Source organism: Ochlerotatus camptorhynchus, unplaced genomic scaffold, assembly GCF_037179485.1.
Source record: "Ochlerotatus camptorhynchus isolate MF236.1 unplaced genomic scaffold, CSIRO-AGI_Acam_v1.1 ptg000005l, whole genome shotgun sequence".
NCBI lineage: Eukaryota > Metazoa > Arthropoda > Insecta > Diptera > Culicidae > Ochlerotatus > Ochlerotatus camptorhynchus.
In genome coordinates, this window is record NW_027040497.1 from 1,092,506 (window position 1) to 1,114,232 (window position 21,727).

The 21,727-nt window shown below is 37.7% G+C and overlaps 1 protein-coding gene across 4 annotated transcripts in view; it reads left to right on the forward strand.

The window, feature by feature from the left end:
- Positions 1-2,354: 2,354 nt before the first annotated feature.
- TfAP-2 (transcription factor AP-2) overlaps positions 2,355-21,727 on the forward strand; it is a 238,514-nt gene continuing 219,141 nt past the window's right edge. For all 4 annotated transcript variants that reach the window (XM_065238918.1, XM_065238893.1, XM_065238957.1 and 1 more), the window contains exon 1: positions 2,355-3,669. Coding sequence is in view for 2 of the 4 variants with exons in the window: in XM_065238957.1 (XP_065095029.1) it covers positions 3,661-3,669 (9 nt within the window). In the remaining 2 variants the exon portion in view is untranslated. The remainder of the gene's footprint in view (positions 3,670-21,727) is intronic.

The window sequence follows — 21,727 nt, forward strand, 5'->3', positions numbered from 1 at the left end:
TTTTGTTTCTTTTGATTAGATAATTAATAAAAACTAAATAAAAATAAAACGTACTTGTCTCATAATCATGAAGATATTTCCGAACAAAAAAACAGGTTGACGTTTCAATCAGATTTCAATACCTCCTATATGTTTCCTTCTTTAAAGAACAGTAAAAGCTGGTTCGATTTTGACAGTTCAAATTGGTTCGAAAAACATTAAGTCTTTACCAGACCTAGGTTAGCGTCAGACTAGGGTTCTGATGGATGATCATTATCGGTGTAATTGCTTATTTTTGTTGCTAAGAAATCCAATTTTGACTGACAAAGGGGCTCACTCTTCGAAGGGTACCTATCCATTAGAATCGATTCCTTGCAATGAAGTCAAGAATGACAACTGTTTCAAACCCAAAGACTTCATCATTTCTCAATAGTGATGGAGTAATAAGACGGGATATGCTAAAATAGATCAAATTGCTGATAGCAAAAATGTAATGTCCCGAACAGGCAAAAAAAAACCCATTCAGCTGATTAAATAAAATCACCAGATTTAGAAAAGCTGAACAAAAGGTTCACGTGGTTTATGTACATTAAATATCCAAACTAAGGCTGAGTTAAAATTGTTGAAAGAACACTTTTTGTTGTTGTTTATCAATGTATTTGATAAGGCTCAAACGAATTAACTTTACAGAGCCGAGGTTTCTTGGTCACTATGCAATACATCTTAAAACTATAGTCAAAAGGTACAGCACAATTAACACTTTATCTTCCGCTATCCAAAAAGCCTCCTTCATCAGAACTGGATTATAAAATACAGGAAAACCAGACCTTATGATTTTTTTTTTAGCCAACTTTACAAAATAATGAAATAGAAAAAAATTATATAAGCGTATATTTGCGAACAAATCACAGGAAAAATTTGAAAGTTTTGGATTTATGATACCTCATCCAATATTTTTTTTTGGAAAAATCAAAATGTTCCAAAACGTTTGTTATTTTCGTTGTGGTAAATTTCCCGTTAAGGTAATGTAACCGTTGTTGAAGTCATTTTGGAGATTTTTTTTTGGCGATTTATGGTACATTTTGATGAATCTAAGTGCTTTTTGGTGTTTTAAGCAGAATTTTGGCGTCTGAGTTTTTTTCTTTTTTTGTGCACTTCTAATGCAATTTTTAATGTCTTTATAATTATTTTGACAGTTATATGCTATTCCAGTGATTCAATGGGCATTTCTGTCATTTTAACGGTCATTTATAGGCTTTAAAAGGTGATTCCAGGCTATTTGTTTTAGCGATTTTAAGAATTTTATTTTGGTAATTTTAAGGGTAATTTTGGTGGTTTTTGGCCATTTTGGCGTATGTGATGCCATTTTTTTTAATATTTTTAAACGCATTTCAAAGTTTCAAATGCCATTTTAGCGTAATTGTAAACCGCTTTTAATGTTTTTATGGCTATGGCACGTTACGTTATGCACGTGTTTTAACATTTGTAGATACACAAGTGACTTTTACGACGCATAACTTTTGGTGCCCATTTCACAGGTAGCCCCTGATGTTTCTGCTGCTAATAAAAAGAAAATCTCTCGCAAAAACAAATCACAAACCGAAGGCAAATCTAATCTCCTTCAACAACAATTCACCAACACTCACCCGATGCGTAAATCGTGCTCTCCGGTTTTCCCTCGGCTCCCTTCCGTCACAAACGGTTGGCTGACGATGACGACGATGCCTCGATCGGTTACTGCTGCGTGTACATAGACGCCAGGCAATAATACGTCGCCGCACAGCATAAAACGCACCCCAGCCAACCACCGAGGCTATGTTTGTATGCTTGCGCTGCTGTGGGGACTTATTACTTACTACCACCAGTCAGCCGGTGCAGATGAAAGAGACAGCCTGTGTATGCTCGTCGCTTCCAACAGCGGCCGATGCCTTCGGTGGAGTGAGACCGACACAGAGAAGGCACACAATGCCTCGGAACAGAGATAGCATCGCATAGCCTGGATGCTATGTTCTTCGAGTGAGTGGGGAGAGTAGGCGTTTCCAGAGGCGTATTCCTATGGTCCTATGGTCGGCCGAAGGGTGGTGGCGGTGGGTGATGATGACGACCGGTTAAGGCAGTAAGGCCGGAGGTGCGCCCATGGTAGTATTGGTTGTATATCTGCTGGGTACATGTGCCCTGCTGAACTGCCACTGCCACTGCTGCCGTTTGCCATGTCTTTCTTTCATCTCTCTGTGGGTGCACAGTCGCATGCTTCGCTTATGGATGTAGATGTACGAGAGTCAATGTACATGTGTAGGGATGCAGGGAAAAACTTTACGGGCGCCGAATACCCTGGAGCTTCACCTGAAACCCACCAGTTTCAATCTATCGATTGCGCAGACCGCCAATTCCAGTGCGCTCTCCTTTTACGACGGGCCCTCGTGTTTTTCGATCTCTCTCTCGGGTGTGTATGTTTTTGGGGGCTTTTGGCTGGTAACTCTTGTTGTAGCCTCTTGTTGCTTCTTGTAGAGTAGCACACCAAGTACCAGCAGGGGCGCGCGCGAATTCCTACCGTTGCCAAGTGTTTTCGGATTTTCTGTTTGTCAGTGATAATCGCTACCGCTGCTGCCGTGGATGCTCTTTGTGCCAGCGAACACATTCTTCCACATCGCGCGGACTGTCTGTGTAAATCTCGTACGACCCATCCGGGCAAATTGGATCCATATAGAACTGATTTTATCAAATTACCGCCTCCTCAACGGACGGATTATAGCAGTATGAAGGGCAACAAGTGCGGTACAGTGCAATCTGGAAGTACTGCAACTTAGCATAGGAAAAAAAGAAGTGAAACACTCAAATCGTGACCGGACCAAATCAAAACTGAAAACTAACTCGTGAAGTGATCGTTCCAAAAGTGACACGTAATTAAATCGAACTCAACAACCGTAGCTAGATCAAATTATCCACTATTACCAACTAATGCAATTGGCTCAACGGCATCCTGCCAGTAGAAAACAGATTAAGCAAAACTGGTGCAATTACCCGATCGTAAACTCGCTGTACTCTTCGTCGAAGCACTGTGTGATAAAATCCGTAGTTCCATTCACCGCAATCCCCTCTAACGCCAACCGCCTTAAAACCTCGAACCACTCCTCTCAAAACTAGAGCCAAATCAGTAATGTGTTTATCATTTAAGCAACGCCAAAAGCAAAAGCAACACGTGACCGAAAAAGTTGAAAATTGTAGTCTCAAAATTAGTTCATTTAGCATTTACAACAACAACATAAATAAATTGTGATACTTCGATGTGCCTTTTGAAAGTATAGTCCCGTGAAAGCTTCATCGATATCGTTTTTGATTTGCGAGAGAGGAAAAGTCAAGTAAAAAGTTTAAAGTGTATCAAAATTTGTCGGATTCAACATATCAAAACAACAGAGAAGAAAAAAACACGCGAGCTGCTAGAGAGTGTTGCGGACTTCCGAGAAGTTGCGACATCGAGTGAACCGAGTGAAATCGTGGATACTGGCTACTCGTTTCTATCAAATCTACCTATACTCAAAAAAGGTGTGTGTAAGTGAGTTGTGAAGTTTAAATCGTTGTGTGAATCCTGTTTCGAGAAGAGAAAAAAAAACCATTGAACTTCTGAGAAGGAACTCTCTGCCGATTGCGGGAATCTAGGAAAGAACAGGACAATCCTGCGACATGATTATGGTATGATGATAGTTTTGCTTTTATGAAAATTTACGCTTTTAAAATGGAAACCATGCACCTTCACCGGCTTGTCGGAGTATGTCCGCTGGATTTTTGGTAAATACTTCCATGCTGAACCTATTTCAAGGAGGCACACGGCCCGGTATCCCGGATGCAATACAAACAGAATGTAATCAGCAATCTGTGCGCTTCTACGGTAACCTCTGTAATGCTATTAAGCTTTTTAGTCGCCTTACACACTTAATTTTTTTCGCCGAGATTCCAACAGCGGAGTAGTTCTGCAATTTATTTTGCTGAGATTCAGTAAAACAATTGCCGAGACTCAGCTAACAAATAACTATTTGCTGAGATTCCATGCTGAACCTATTTCAAGGAGGCACACGGCCCGGTATCCCGGATGCAATACAAACAGAATGTAATCAGCAATCTGTGCGCTTCTACGGTAACCTCTGTAATGCTATTAAGCTTTTTAGTCGCCTTACACACTTAATTTTTTTCGCCGAGATTCCAACAGCGGAGTAGTTCTGCAATTTATTTTGCTGAGATTCAGTAAAACAATTGCCGAGACTCAGCTAACAAATAACTATTTGCTGAGATATCAGCTAACAAACAGATATTTTGCAGAGATATCAGCAAATGTAAATGCCGAGGTAATCGGCTGTTGGAGATTTTACCGAGCTAGATTAAGTGTGTAAATGCTACTTAATACCCACTTTTGGGTAAACACACGGCTGCGTTACTGTCATGAATTCGACAAACGTTGGTTTAAGAACCGATAACTAGTCGATAACATGTGAATATATTAATTAGGTATGTTACCTTATTTTGACATACATCCGATATGAATCCTTGAATTCAAGAGCGGATTTTGTTCTGATAGCAGAATAAGCTAATAACATTTCATTTAATTCATTATTTGAAACAACATACCAATAGCTTGATGAGATATAAAAATTGATATTAATTTGCAGTGATTTCTGCTATTTCTTAGATATGGTAACAACTGACTTTCCTAACACTCAGTAACGGTTCGATATATTTTATGATATAATTTTGGAATTTTACCACCTATATTAATCAAACTAATAGCAGTTTTTGATGCTCTATTCCTCAATTTTAACAGTAAAACATGCTATTGTTTTGATATTTTTGTCTACTCGGGTAGCACTGAATGGTAACGATAGCATTACAATGGCATTAATGATAATTAGAAAGATGCTGCTTGCTTTGCTGCTTCCTACAACGGGATTCGAACTGGCTGCTTCTAAGATCGATAACAATAGTTGACACCCTTACCCATTGACATATGGGGATGATATGAAGCAACGGGAGCATGACTATGAGCATTGACGACCATACATTTCAGTAGTTGCTTCTCCGTGATTTACCAGATTGAGTGAAATTTGCACAAAGAACTATGAGGCTTGGGATTAGCAATTCATTCTCAGTGTGTAAAATCCGGTGACTCCTTATCTTTTTTAGGTAAATAGCTGCACCGGCCACGTCCTTACGGTCAGCGGGGAGGGAAATGATTGTTATTTCGACACCAGTTGTTACTAGAGACCGAGCATACCTCTGAATCTCCACGGTTGTCACGGGAAGAACGTTTTTGTTAGTGGGAAGGGTGAATTAGATCTAGATTGACATTGGAAAGTGATGCGATCTTTTACTGCCTGGTAAGCAAATGACGCGATCCTATAAGCTCAGTAATTTAAACGGGCTTTAGTTTTAAACCACGATCTTCTGCTCAGCAAACAAAAATGGTCGCTCTAAGGCCACCGTGCCCCTTATATCACAACAAGCAGTTAACAGTGTCTTCCGAACCGGATCAAGCATACGTCACATTTGTCCAAACATATGTATTACATTTCCGAATCATTCCGCCGAATTCTATTATTCACGATTTTCTACAATAGAGGCCTGGGATGTAACGTAATGTAACGAGACATGGGTTCTAACCCATGATCTTCTGCTCAATAAGCAAAAACGGTTGCTCTATAGCCACCGGGTCCCTTACATTACCACAAGCTACGACCGCCGTAGCAAAAAGCTATTCAAATGAAGTGACGTCCCCGAAAGCAGTTAACATTGTGCCAAACTCAAAATACGAATCTAATCGCAACAACGCGTGAAAATCAAGTTCAGTGATAACACACGTATAAGCATGTCTCTCAACTGGAACAAACTTACCATTGAGAAAATTAGCAACTAGTTTTGTTAAACCATTGTTTTGGCTTTACAATTTATGTCTCAAAACAGGCGATTTTCCAAAAATTTGGTCGAAATCATTTTTAGTCCCAATATTTAAATCTGGCAAACGGTCAGACATTAAAAACTATAAAATTATTCCAATGATGTCTTGCATTCCAAGAATGTTTGAAGGAATTGTTAACCAGAAAATATTTATCCAGTCTACTAATCTTTTGGAATTTATAATCTATTCTTTTGAAGCAATGTATAGAGGTAATATCGTTGAAACCTTAAACACTGACTTTAGTAAGGCCTTTGACATAGTAGTCATTCCCTTACTACTTTTTAAATTAAAACGTTTAGGTATGATAAGTACACTTTTAAAATGGATTGGATCATACTTGACAGAAAGAACACAGATGGTCTGCTTTAAAGGAAAAATGTCCTCGCCAGTTAATGTTACCTCGGGAGTTCCACAGGGATCTCAGTTAGGTCCTATTGTTTATTTTATTGGTGGATGACGTGAAGTTTGTGTTAAATCGCTAAAATTTGCTCAACATATATGAGATATGATATATAACAATTCTGATTTGCTACATTTTCAAAATGAAATTGATGGTACTTTAAAAGTTTGCTGAATGTTAATGTTAAAATATGCAATATTATATTTCATTCCAGAAAACACACTACTCTAGGTTTTACATTAGGGATAAAATTAGGGACTTATATTCAGAAACGACTGCAAACGACCCAGAGCTCGTCTACCATACATATCACATATCAATTCTTATCACATACGGAAAAAATTGGCTTTGAGAAAATTGCACTCGAATTTAAGAAGTGCAATTCCCATGTTAATATTTCAAAAATTATAGTTAATTTATTGATATTTTTTCAACTTAAAATCAGTTCCAGTAAAGCTAGAATTTTTGGATACATCAGCGGAAAATATGGTTCCTCAAACAGCAGATCTGTAATTTGACCCCTGGACGATTGAATTTCAGGATGGGGCTGATACGCGATTACTTCCCAGACAACCAGAAGTCATATAACAATGTACAGACAGTATCGTAAATTGCTACAGTTTAAGTCAAAATCGCATATAAGAATGACATACCTCGCATTACTTTTAAGTTAAATCGTATAGAATGCAAATTGCCTACCTATATGCGATGACTTATTTTTCCGTCGTACTATATAACAAATTAAATCAGATTACATCGTAAGACTTTTCAAAATGAATTTGTTTTTACAGATTAAATCGTATATGATGTTAAATCAACTCGTTTAAAATTGAAATAAAATATGCACGTATATGGCCTCCACTTTTGTACGTGTAAGCCATTTCTATGCATTCTATACGATTTGTTTGATTGTATATATGTTTCTATATCACGAAAACAACTTTGAATATACGTGCATTCTGGTTGTCTGGGTTTGCTTAACCCGTTAACACCCAAGTCTTTTTTATCCTCCAGACAATCCACGATTTTTCCAGAAGTAACCCAAGGATTATTCTCACATTATCTGAAAACAAGATGTTAATGATATTCCAAGGATTATTCTAGTGATATTGAAAACATTATTTACGTTCCCAATTTCTGTTAAGACAAGATAAAAGAAAGAACAAAATGCGGATAAATAGATCACTGGGCGTTAGAAGGTTAATGGGACAAACTGAATAGATGATTTTTTCCTCTGTTCGGGACATAACACCGCTGCGACCAGTAATTTGATCTATTGTACCCAAGTAACGATTTTGGTTTTATGAGAGTTCTGTAGACCATGATTTAGACTTGTAGCATGCTTTAAAACCTCGATAAAACTTGCAATGTTACTTGGGTAGTATATCCCGTGTCCTTAGTTTAGTTGCATTTCGTATTACTCCATCACTATTGAGAAATGATAAAGTATTCGGTTTTGATACAGTTGTCAGTCTAGCATTCATCGCAAGGAATTGATTCCAATTGGAAGGTCCCGCTATTTATACCCTTCGGAGTGTTGGAACACCCTTCAAAGGCGTGCCCCTTTGTCAATCAAAATTGAATTTCTTAGCAACAATATTAAACAATGACACCGATAATGACCATGCATCAGAACCCTACTCTTAACCACTTCAAACTATGGTACAACGAATAGAATATTAGGAATCACATAGATGAAGACTAACTAAATCATTTTTTCCTTGTTTCAAGATCATCCTCGGTGGACAAAGCCGAGTCTTATCACTATCAACAAGGCATAAAAAGTAACAAGGACTATGATGTGTTCCTTTGATTACTGAAAAATCCTGTTCCCCTACTTTGAAATAGTCAAGACTAGGAATCGGTGGTAGATCTTACGTATCACGAAAAGCTGATTCATGACCAAGGTTCACAGTTTTATCACATAATATGGAAGTAAATACCAATTGATAGTGGATAGCGTTGGGATGGGCGTATGGAACTGATATGCAAATATAGGCAGTTTCATGACGCAGGATTTAGGATTGAAGACTCGTGCGATTGTGTTAGGTGAATTGGATGGCTTCTAGACTGACTGGCCAGTAGTTGCTACTCCGTGAGCCCCCCCCCCCCCCCCCCCCCCCGCTAGGACCAACAATATTTACGGGAAATTTTTGTCTAATATAAACTACGCATCCTTTCAATTATGCCTTTTCACATTTCTTCATTGCTTCAACTGTTGCGAATTGTGCATTGCTACGTACACACACACAGTCAACATCTGTAAGTAAGTGACAGTTCGCGCTGATTATTATGTTTGCCATCGTCAGAACTATGAGCTTTCAATACGTACCGTTGGATTTTATAATGAGACACAAATTGTTGAGATATTGTCAAAAATCAACCACTGCTTCTTGATTCCATTTCCGTTCTACGAGTTTCAATTCCATCCAAACACATTGAAACATCATTGAATTCACTTCGGCATACGGATGAAGGCAGAAAAAAATCGATTTTCTAAGGAGCAATTCATTTGTTGTTGAGAATAAAGGATGTAAATATTCATATAATGCGTGCTTATTAGAGTGGTTCAAAATATCAATTTTGCTCCACCAAGCTTATCCGATTTCAAATGAGGTCCTGGTAATTCTCCCAAAATTTGAGCTCATTTTGATGCGAACTTATACGGCACTAATCTTTTGAAGTTTATATTGGAATTACAATGGGAAAAGTGAACTTTTTGTTCACATCGTTCTAGCCCTTCGCTGTAATGATCTGCGGAAAAGTTTGCTATTTTTACTAATGCTAATGTTGAGACCATGCTACAGACCGCATTTGAATTGAACGTAAGGTTAATTAGTTACTATGTATTTAAGAAGATGACATTCTTTCTTCTTACATGCTCAATCAGCTGCTCAGCAGGCAGCATTGGTGTGCTATAGGCGCGAAAAATTGGGTAGAAATCCAGGCTACTATGTCATAAGTACAAGGTGCAGTGTTGCCCGGAAAGCAGTCGATTAATCATATCAGAAAGTTATCAACTTCGAAATCAATTCATAACTAATTACCTTGAAGTCTAATAAAAAGTAGTCTTCAGCAAAGTTGTAGCTGATAAAATTTAACATATGAGCAGTAACCTAAGTAACCATAGGCACGTTATTTGGCCTTTTTGGCTATATTCAGCTGAACAACGACTATACCAGATGTTTTCAAGTTCTGATAAGGCCCGTGTACAGCCAAAAAGACGAAATAACGTGCCTATGGTTACTTGGGAAGCTTTTCCGTAATTTGTTATGACGAAGTGCTAGGATGGTTAGAACATAAATTCTCCTTTTCTCATAGTGATACCCTTATAACATTCAAAGGCCATTTTGGAGTTTGTGATCGCATCCAAATAAACTCAAATTTTAGGAGCATGAGTTAGAATCAATTGAGCCTGGTGGATCAAAATCGATGTTTTCAACCACCCTAGTGTTTAAATACTATTTTTTGAACTTTTGAACTAAATTATCGTTCCAAACGTATGATTGATTCGTTCATGTCGAAATAATTGAAATATAAGATGTTACTGCCGAGGAGGGCGGCTTTATCTACGATGCAAGAAAAAAATGCTTTGCTGTGGTAAGATGCATGCACGATGAGAAGATAGAAAGAGGATTCATGACGATTCTGAAAATTTCCTGCAAAAAGATGCAAGTAGCTGCAAAAAATGAAAAAAGATTTTCTGCTCAATATGACGGAAATACGCACTTATAGTATACTAAAGTAGTGCTCTGTTTAATTCATCATCTGAGTCGGTCATCGATCTTCAAAGGAACCAATGTACCACAAATAGGATTGGGCTATCTTGGATTAATCTTTGCGAGTACGAATTTTTTCATCTCTATTTCCGATTTTTTCGATCGACTTTTTCTTCTTTTTTTTTTAATCGCAAAATCTTCATAGACACTAATCACTGGCACAGTGAGGGGGGTTTTAGGGTTCAAACCTTCCCCTTTCTTCCCGTTGACCCTGAACCTTGAGGTAAATATAAAATTGTCATATAATACAAAATGTGAGTCAACTTTTACACTTTTTCATACGCACAGAATGGGAATCGATTTTAGCGATTTTCGCTATGGACCATTTTTCGTTCAATCCTATTATATGAAAAATATTGATGATATGTTTCCATGTTCAAGAATCCCGATGAATATGTTGTGTAAAAGTATCAGAATACAAAGAGAAATGTTTTCTATTTAATCGTTGAGATTTTGGAATTAAAGTTTTTTAGTATTTAATTCTTTATAACAAGCACCCCGCCGAACGATTTTAGGCGAAGGAAAATCAATTATGAACTTCGGTACAAGTAAATGCCCTAAAGTTTTCAAAAAATTAATCAATTTTATTTTAATATTTTGATTTACCCTGAAAAAACCTATTGAATTCCCCCCAAAAGTTTCGTAAGACTATTCAAGAAGTCGAATTGTTCCAGATGATAAATCCAACTCCAGAAGGTATTTTTCGACTTCTCCAGAATTTGTTTTCAAAATTTCCCCCATTTCTTCTGAATTTCTTAAGGATTTTCTTCTAAGTACCTCCGGAACATTTTTTCTGATATCCTTTAAAAGAAGCTTTAGACATCCCCGGAAGTTTTTTTTAACTTTCTCCGGAAGATGCTTCCAACTTATCCTAATACTTTATTTTCTATATTCCCCTCAATGAATCTTAAGGCCACTCCTGGAAATTTGTTCCAGTTTTGTTGAAATGTCTACCTCAATTTTTTTACATCTTTCCGCGTAAGCTTATTCCAGTTTTTTTGGGATGCTTTTTACTACTTCCATCGGAAGAGTCCTGCAACTGCTCTTGAAAGTCAATTCCGGTTTTTCTAGACTTATTCTGGAAGTTTATTCTGACTGACACTGGCCAATTCTAACGATTTATTTTGAGAGTTCCCCCAGAGGTCCTGCGGAAATGTGTACCGACTTCGTTTGGAAATTTTCCCGGAAATTTCTTCCATCTTGGATGTCGGTAGTCTGTCAGCTTCCTCTGGAGGTTTCTTCAAACTTTGTACGGAACATTCAAAGTGTTCATACGTGTACGATTTGCAGAGTTAGTTGGAAATGCTATCTAATATCAACATGAAACTTTAGTATGATAATTTATTAGCTAGAGAAAGGTATGAAGAGGGTAGGCTTGATAGTTCTGCTAGAGTACGGCAGTTGAAAATTTAATTCATTTTCAACTTCTATTCAATTTTCATACTGCCGTACTCTAGCAGAAATATCAACCCTACCCTCTTCATACCTTTCTCTAGCTAATAAATGATCACACTAAAGCTTCATGTTGATATTAGATAGCATTTCCAACTAACTCTGCAAATCGTACACGTATGAACACTTTGAAAAATCCAAATTTCTCTACCTAATAAATGATCACACTAAAGCTTCATGTTGATATTAGATAGCATTTTCTACGGAAGCTTTTTCTGAGTTCTCTGAAAGCTCTTTCTGATCTCTCCAAAAAGTTTCTATTAGCATCCATTCGAAATTTCTTTGATTTATTGATAGTTCTTCACAGAGTTGATTTCCCGGGAATGTATATTTAGGATTTCTTCGAAAAGAATTTATATTTAGCATGCTTTTTATTAATTGCTTCTTCTCTAAATCGAAATAGCTTCTTTAGAATTGGTGAAATTAGTGGTAATTGATCAGGATGTCACTGATTCTAAAGTTTAATTTTTAATTGCGTCATTTTTACAAACTACCCCCAGACAGAAATCCTGGCTGCATAACTGAACATAACGAATGTAATTTTGTCAGTGTTCATCAAAAACCGATTTTCTTTCATCCAGAAATGCCAGATTTGAAGGCTTGTCTTAATGTTGAAGACATTTGAATTTCTGCGAAAACATTTTGTTTGTGCAGACATTTTGAAGCCTTTTCATACTTTGCGAAGATACATAAAGCTACATAAATACATAAATTAAAGTATATATTATTACTTTGCGCATGGGTTTTTTACAAGATAACATTTTGACTTCACATTTTAAACAACTTCGTGAAAATGGTAAGAGCAAAAGCCAAAAAATACAGGGGAAATCTTCGAATGAATGATCATACTTTAAATAAAGAGAAATCAGCATTGAGAGATCACCTCATAGTCTTTGAATCTTGAAAATACTCATGGAATGTTTCTCAGTGTTTTATTAGTATTCTCCTAAAACTTCTTTGGAACTAGGGTAGGTGGCTATACCTATTCCTATTATGGTATGTTCCAAATATGGCCTACGGAATTCCTATAGGCCATAATTTTAACACACCATAATAGAAACGTACAGCCATAACTGGACCACCTACCCTAATCCTACTTTTTGTTTGATATATTGGAAATTGTATTGGGAGGTGTTCCATTGGTTGCGTACCAAAGTTTGAATCTTTCCGGATGGCACGGTTCGCAGTTATGATTGCAATTTTATGGTCAAATATACCCGCACCAACCCGTAAGGGTTAAGAGTATTTGAATGGTACGGGTTTTGTCTATTACGATGGCTATTATCGATACTAACGACGTCGTAAAGATTTAATATGTTTTTTTTTATGTTTAGTGATTTAAAGCTAAATAGGCAGGTCGATGATTTCCAGTCGCTAAAGGAAGATGAATTTAGCGAATGCTACTATGAGGGACCCCTATGTCGTGGTGTGTACTTGTTAAATTATGTACAAGCTTCAACTTTATTGTTGTTGGGGAGAAAAGTCGATACCAGTTTGTCCAAAGGGCATATTGACTGGATCTATATCGAAGTCCCGTTGAATTGGCCTGAATTTATATTACTGTCTTCTAATATATATGACATTCTTTGCATTTAATCCCGGCTAAGAAATCACTGCGTATTTGTTCATTACAATTTTTTTTAAATGGTAATATTGCAATGTACAGAGGTTCGTAGGAGTACCAGATAAGCAAATTCTGAATGAGCACCGTGTAGTTGGTTCTACGGTGTAGGATTACGATTTGAGTTTGGTCAAATTTTGAACATTCTGGATCTTAGATACATTCAATGATCATAGGTGTAGACAATGTGATAAAACCTTACCCACAGAAACATTTTCAGCGCATTTCACTTCGCAATTTCACAAGTCAAAATCATAAGGTTTTTGCGAATGCACGTAGCTGTAACTACTCCTACGGAGAAGCAAGTAATGGCTGACATTTACAGATTTCTAAGCCGTGAAATTTGTACTCTTGGAATTGCCAAGTGTGATGGGAAAAAGGACTCTACAGCGAAACACCTTAAATCCGTTTTCAAATGGCATATCTCCAACTTATTTATATGTTATAGACAACTATAGTTCGACCATCCTGACGGAGCACAATGGACTCGATCTGATCGGACGATCTTCATCGCGTTCAAAGACACATACTCCTTGGCTTCAAGACCATTAACTGCAACTCCATGGCTTTGATCTTCAAGAGTAATATTCTAGCTCCGGTCATACGTTGAAATCCTTTGCTCTTCACTAAAAGTAACTCCAACGTCTCCCAACGATTTAATGTCATCGATTGCATCTTCACGATATCAAAAGGCTTACATTAACGAGGGTCCAACCACTTTCTTCTTATTACGGCTCCAAACACGCGTCTTAATAAATCTTGACCACCAAGTCTTAGTGATCCATCCTGATTTCCCACAAGATATGGGGCTTTTATCTTACTTCTGAAAGAAAAGTGCAATTACGATAAGATTTCCGACTACATCCGTGTTCTCATGACATTTCCAACTGAATATTACACCATAGCGTGCAACAATTATAAATTTCAATTACTCCTGTACTTTGCATAAAATATACGTAGTTAAATGTGGGACACTTTCCGACACGTTTCAAAATGCAGGACTGAAGCGGGCTGAATCCGTGACTGTCCCGCATAATCCAAAGCGTCAGATCATTTAATGGTGTGACTAATGAATATAACATTTGAAAACAGTGCCAACTTGAATTGTTGGCACTGTTTTCAAATGTTATAATGGAGCGTAATTGCATTTGCAAACAATGGCTTTAGCCGTCGATTTCTCGCGAATAAAAGCCCACACGTGAAAATTAATGACATCAACAAGTAGATGAATGTTTCCTTTACTAGCTAGCATTGTTATTTTGGAGGGGTGAACTTTTATTTGCGAGAAATCGACTAAAGCCATTGTTTATAAAAACAATTACGCCCCTTTAGAATGTTGGCACTGAAATAAAATAACACTTTACCTGGGAACCTGGGGGCTCACCCTTCGAATGAGAGCCAAGAATTTTACAAAACAACTTTTGTAGGACGGCAGCTCTGTAGAACGTAATGTAGTCCCGGTGAGATTTTTGAAAAAGTCGATTTTTCATAGCCATAGTTGAACAAATATTTCTAATGCATCGAAATTTAGTACAACCCTCTCTTTTTATATTTTTACCCTTCTTACAAAGAAGGGTATAGATATCACTTGAAAAACCGACTATCGATCCGAGGCCCGGAGGGCCGAGTGTCATATACCATTCGACTCAGCTCGACGAGATCGGAACATGTCTGTGTGTGTGTGTATGTGTGTATGTGTGTGTGTATGTAACGAAATGAATGCGCTCACGTTTCTCAGCAACCGCTCAACCGATTTGGACAAATTCGGCGCCAAATGATAGGTTTTGGGGTCCCATTGAACGTTATTGAACGGTTTTGGAATCGGTGAACTGGTTCCGGAGATATGGCCGGAATAAGATCCGGTGAATATGGGCCATTGGATTTAACGGAAAACGTATCAAAACCATCATGCGACACATCAAATTACTACAGAATTCAAAAAATAAGATCAATGCAAGTCGTGTTAAGTGTTCCGACCACATTGGACACACTTGGACATGTTCCGGGTACCCCGGGGAAGTTGCTTGAAAATGAATTGAATTAAAACCCATTCACATTAAAATACGATGATAAGGTGATTGGTATCCTCACCAAATAGACTACACCCGGATATATTCCGGGTACCCCCAGGCAGTGGCGTAGCGTCACTGGATGACACGGGGGTGGGGGGCTTGGTCACTGATAATGACAATAAAATAAATAAACTTGAATAAGTAAGAAGGGTCTGATCACACCATAGGTGGATAAATTCGGGTTTTACCTATTCCTTTGGTGCCTACTATATGATGGTCCATTTTATTCAAGATTTTTTTTTTTCAATTCTAGGAAATCAAGATTTTTGGGTGCACAGTGACTTAACGATAACAATCAATCATCAAAAGTAGATATCCAAATAAGACCTAGATAATTTGATACAGCTAAAAAATGGGACATTTTATGACAAACAACTGTGCCCTAAAGAGTATACGCCTATTGTTGTTCAAAAAATTGTATTCGAAAAAAGTAGTTTATTTTGATACGGTAAGGTCCTGAACTCCTGAAACAAGTTTGATAGCATAAAACTAGTCAAACTTGGTACACTTCCTTACGGTATCATAATAAACAAGGGAGCTCCAACTTTTTTCGTAAAATCAGGATACATGGCATCGCTACTAGTATGCCTACAAACCTATACTAATTTTTGGGCTTTCAGAGAAGTCAATATGTGGACACAATCTTAGGAAATTCGAAATGATTATTGAGGACATGTAGAGTAAAGTGAGGCAAGAGTTTTTGTAACAGCAAATTGGGTTGCAAGCAGCGCAGATGCCCTTATGGTTTGCAATTTGAAAAATCATGGCGTTTTTTCTTAAATTATTGATGAAGTAAAAGGGTTCTGACTGCGTACCTTCGCGCACGGATAGGACCGATTTTTACGAGAACTATTATTTGACCGTCCTGCCATGGCGGAGGTATGAGAACTATACACATTTAGTTATTGCAACATAACAATGAAACTACATAACAAGCAATGACAATGATACGGGGACAAGTGGTGACATCTAAGGGTAGGTACAGTAGCTACTTGATGTTAAGGGTAGAGGCAGTAGTAGTCGCCTGCACGAACAAATATGTTGCATTATTGATATTCTGGCGCAAAGTATGGAGGAATTTATAGGAATTTATGAAACAGCATATGTCCTCTATACATCCCAATAAACATTGAAAGCTTAATAAGAGCTTATTCAGGCAAACATCCCAAGTAACCATCAAGCCCGCTAATCGCCCTTTTTGCAATATAATGCTGATATACGGCTGATATAGAGTTTTAAAGCCCTATAACAACCTTATATTGTAAAAAGGGCGATTAGAATGCTATAAACGTACATGGTGGTTACTTGGGCTATGCTTTTTCAGGTAAATATGGCTTATTCAGCTTTTAATCAGCTCAAATTGTTTGCTGGGATGTCTTCCAGAGTCATACGGAATTTCGAACGATGTGTGTCTGCACACTTAGATTTATTTGCCGAGATGGGCACCACCGAGCAGCTCGACAATCTATTTTGCTGGAGCTCAGTGAACATTTTGCCGAGATTCAGTTAACAAACGGGAATTTTGCCAAGATCTCGGCTAACAAACATAAATTTTTCAGAGATCTCAGTGAAAATAAATTCCGAGCCTAACAAATTGCTCGGTGGTGCCAATCTCGGCAAAAAAATCTAAGTGTGTGCATATTAAACCTAGTCACAGAGTGTTTTGAACTCACCATTCCAGGTTCTGGTAGTTAAGGACTAAACATAAAAGGTAATTTTATTGTCCAAAGGTCAAGACTTGAATCAATCCAGAGTAATCTTCATTGCTAAGAATCTGGAGTAATGGTGCACAAACAAACTATTGGGTACAGAAGTTCTTCAGCCATGCAAACTAAATGCACTGAAATGAAATCCTCGGGAAACTTGCCTGATCTATTCTGCATCTGTTCCCAACGCAAGCGAAATTCAAAAACCCTTTTGACATGTTCATGAACAATTGACATACTTTTCATACTAGATCTCAACGTCCTTCATGTCATCGTTTAAAGCCTTGTGAATGTTTCTACTATATCCATCGGATCCGAATTGAATCCTCCCAAGCCTGTCAAAACAGTCATCCAGATTTATCCTGAATATTTGTCAGGTTCACTATCAAATATGCTAAAGGGTGATACGGTCAAAATTTGGTCAAGGGAAAACGCGTGTAAATCGGTGAAATCGTTTATTTAAAAAATCTAATTAAATTTCTTTTTCAAGTTCAATTAGTATAAAATTCAGGAAAAATATTCAGTTAGGCTTCCGCTTTTCCAAATCCGAATTGCCGGGCCTTACGCTTGACCCCTGCCATCAGATTTTGTACAGCCACCTTGTCCACCTTCTTCGCCGCAGAAAGCCAGTTTGCCTTGAACTGCTGCTCGCCCTTAGCAGTTTTTTTGGTCTTCTTTAGGTTCCGCTTGACAATAGCCCAGTATTTCTCAATTGGGCGGAGCTCTGGCGTGTTGGGAGGGTTCTTGTCCTTGGGAACCACCTGCACGTTGTTGGCGGCGTACCACTCCATGGCCTTTTTACCGTAATGGCAAGATGCCAAATCCGGCCAAAACAGTACGGAACAACCGTGTTTCTTTAGGAAAGGCAGCAGACGTTTATTCAAACACTCTTTCACGTAAATTTCTTGGTTAACAGTCCTGGAAGCTATGAAAATGCTGCTTTTCAAGCCACAGGTACAGATGGCTTGCCAAACCAGATATTTCTTTGCGAACTTTGACAGTTTCATGTGCTTGAAAACATCTGCTACCTTTCCTCTTCCTTTTGCCGTATAAAACTCCTGTCCCGGAAGCTGCTTGTAGTCGGCTTTGACGTAGGTTTCGTCGTCCATTACCACGCAGTCAAACTTCGTCAGCATCGTCGTGTACAGCCTCCGGGATCGCGCTTTGGCCGTCGTATTTTGTTTATCATCGCGATTTGGAGTCACTACCTTCTTGTAAGTCGATAGTCCGGCTCGTTTTTTGGCTCGATGCACGGTTGTAGACGATACACCCAGCTTATTTGCGGCATCTCGGAGAGAGAGGTTAGGGTTTCGCTTGAAACTACCGGCAACTCTCTTTGTCGACTCAGCGGCTTCCGGTTTTCGATTTCCCCCCGATCCAGACTTCCTGGCTGTCTACAAACGTTCCCCAAACACTTTAATTACATTTGTAACGGTTGATTTGGCAACTTTTAGCGATTTTTCCAACTTTGCGTGCGAGTAGCTCGGATTTTCGCGATGCACGAGCAAAATTTTGATACGCTGCTCTTCTTGCTTGGACGGCATTTTGACAACTGAAGAGTGAATTCCAAAATCAAAATAGGAGCAACATTCTACACACACACACCTTCAAAATGAGGGGTGTTCAGGTTTTTTAAATGCAAAATTGAAAGAAATACGACAAGTTGATATTGACCAAATTTTGACCGTATCACCCTTTACCATTACAGTTAAGTTAAATATAAACGCTTACTCGTATCCTGCTCATATGTTTTCAGTTAATGTAAATGTGTGTTAAATTTGAGGAAATAATTAGCTGATTGAAATCAAACGATTAAAAATAGAGGCGATGCAAAATCGCAGAACAAGAGAATTGAGTGTATTATATACACAGATACAATTTCAAAATAAATGTTTTTAGGATACAAGTTTACCTCGATATAACGTAACTGTCATTTTTGAATTTCATCGCCTATTTCTCGCAAACGATCATTCAATCAAACAAAGTAATTACAACATCAATAAGATGAGACAATCCCTCATCTATTGATAATATTGAATAGTTAATTGTGAAATATTGACGATGGAAGTCAAAAGTAGCAGTTACATTATATCGGAATATACCGGTATTTAAGTGGAATTTTTTTAAGGATATGAGAGATTTTTTTAAATTGAGAATAGGGTTACAAAGCATCGATAATTTTGAAATAAGTGGCCAATATTTATAAGGCATCGAAATGTATGAAAATCAGTGATCCTCGTGCATTGGATTCTCAAAGTCCCACACACCTGATGTCACACCAAATGGTCTCATGTTCTGTCACAAAAAAATACTTGGATCCATAAATTTGACTACGGCCGACCAACGATTGATTGAAGGCTTCACAGAAAACAGCCCACAACTCTTCATGATTCATCGAATCACACCGTGCGGCGTGGCACGACGCCGTTTCACGCATAATTGTTTATGACAGTGAATTTGTGTACCGACATTTATAACCGTTCTCTAACAAGCATCGATTTCTGTTGATTGCTCAATACCTGTACACTGTGCGCTTGCATGCAAGCAAACTTGTAACTCCAACTAAACCTCTAGCATGCATATCGAAAATAGCAAACGTGCCACCTCTACCCGACGGCAGGCAGCAACAGCGATCGAGGTGCAAAATCAACCATGAATCCATTTATTGCCAGCGAACATACACATACACATTAGTCCGACGACGCAACGACAGCACATTTTGCTCTAATGATATGTGGCACATTTTGTTTCAATTTGATTAATGAGTTCGCACTCTTGTTTCTACTTGACTACAGCGGGTCCAAGTTGGAGCTGAGGCAAAGGGAAAAACTATTTCGGGTACTGCACTTTGCACTTTTGCAACGACAACAACGACGGGCCAGGAAATTTCTCTCCTAATGCTCTCGTTCGCGCTATTTGCGCTCGATTTTCGACTCGCCTTCTACATAAACACACACACACACACACATACCTACCTTTTGCCTCTAGGGGGGGGTACTTTGCTCAGCTGTGCTTTGCACAACAACGAACGAATGATCTTGAGCCTTGACGAGGGCTGGCTGCCGACGGGGGACGGTGGAAAGGCGAGTGGATAAACTACAACAAATTGCACGTTTCGGTGCTCAACGGTGGTAATTAGTTTCTAAACTTTAAAGTACGAGAAGTGTATATGTTTGGGTGCAAAAAGTGTAAATTAATAGGCAGTCAGTCGTGATTATTTGAAAATTGTTAGTCCCATTGCGTTGGGGAAAAGGATGTTGTTAATGTTTGAAATGATGTCATACTGTGAGATTATTTGGTAGCATCTCAAATGATATGAATCGATAGTGTTGTTAAATAGGTTTTAATGAATACGAAACATGATGTATGCGTTCAATTGAGTCACAACAATAAAAACCCGATTCAATTCACTAAGGCAGCCCTACGTATGCATCTTTATAATTGATAAAACGATCCACCCTTCCTTAAAAAAACATCCAAATGATCCATAAACACCGGAAAATCCATAACAAAATGTGAATGATCCATAAAAAAATAAATATAAGTATGATCCAAATTCTATGTAAAATTTAGCAACACAATTGTAATAATTTACCGCTAAATTTCTAAAGAATGTGCATTGGAATTGCATGAATTACCCATAAAAATAATGCAAATGACCCATGAAACTAAGCTAACGAAGTTGATTGAGTTTGCGCGTTAAAAAGTATAGGTATGATCCATTAAACATACATATATTTTTTATGTTTTGGACCCTATTTTTTTTTATTTGATCGATAAACCTTGCAAATTATGCTGATTGCTGCGGTTTACTGTCCTGTCCGTGTTTTGTTTTTTTGTCAGAAGTGCGGAGCGTGGTTGAGCGTCTAGAGCTTCTTAAGAAGCTTTTTTTTTCTTTATATGAGAGATTTTTAGCCGTTAACTAGTTTATCCCTATTCTTAAGAAGCTTCATCCATAGCTGATAGGAATAATCTTAAGAAAATTATTATATTATTCTAGACGCTTGCCCGCCGCTCCACATCTCTAACTAAAAATACAAGAGCAGGACAGTAAGCCTAAGCATCTACGCAATAATGGAGCAATTTTTTAAGATTTGCGGAACAAAATAAAAAAAAAATAGTCTCCAAAACATGAACAATATGTGTCTAATCTATGGATCAAGTCTATATTTTTAAGTGTACCAACAAGATTTTCTATTAATCACTTTCTTTAGCTTAAGGTTTATTGCTGAATGTTTTAAGGATCATTCGCAATATGTTTATGGGTAGATTCTTAAAATTGCAATGCTCATTCTTTAGAAAATTACCGGTACAGTTTAACAATTGTGTAGCTAAATTTTACATATACTATGGATCAAATTGATATGGATATATATATATTGTATTGATCATTCACACTTTTTAGGGATATTCATCGGGTTTTTATGGATAATTTGGGTGTTTTTAAAAAAAGCGTTTTCAATGTTTTAATGGGTCATTACTCGATTACGTTACGGTTGATTGAGCAGAATTTTGAGCCTGTTATGACTCAATCTGATGTCAAAATTTACACTTAAATTTACATGACTTTTTTCTAAGTGTATGCATTTTAATCTAGGGTCAAATTCATCACTTTAAAACGCAAACAAAGAAATAAAGTTCTACAAAAATCGACCTCGGTAAACTAATGGTATTGAAATCAGTAGCAATGAGGACTCTATCGTTCTACATGATTACTTATTATATTGGAAGGACATATTAAAAATATTTAATTTGAAAATATTGAAAAGGGGCT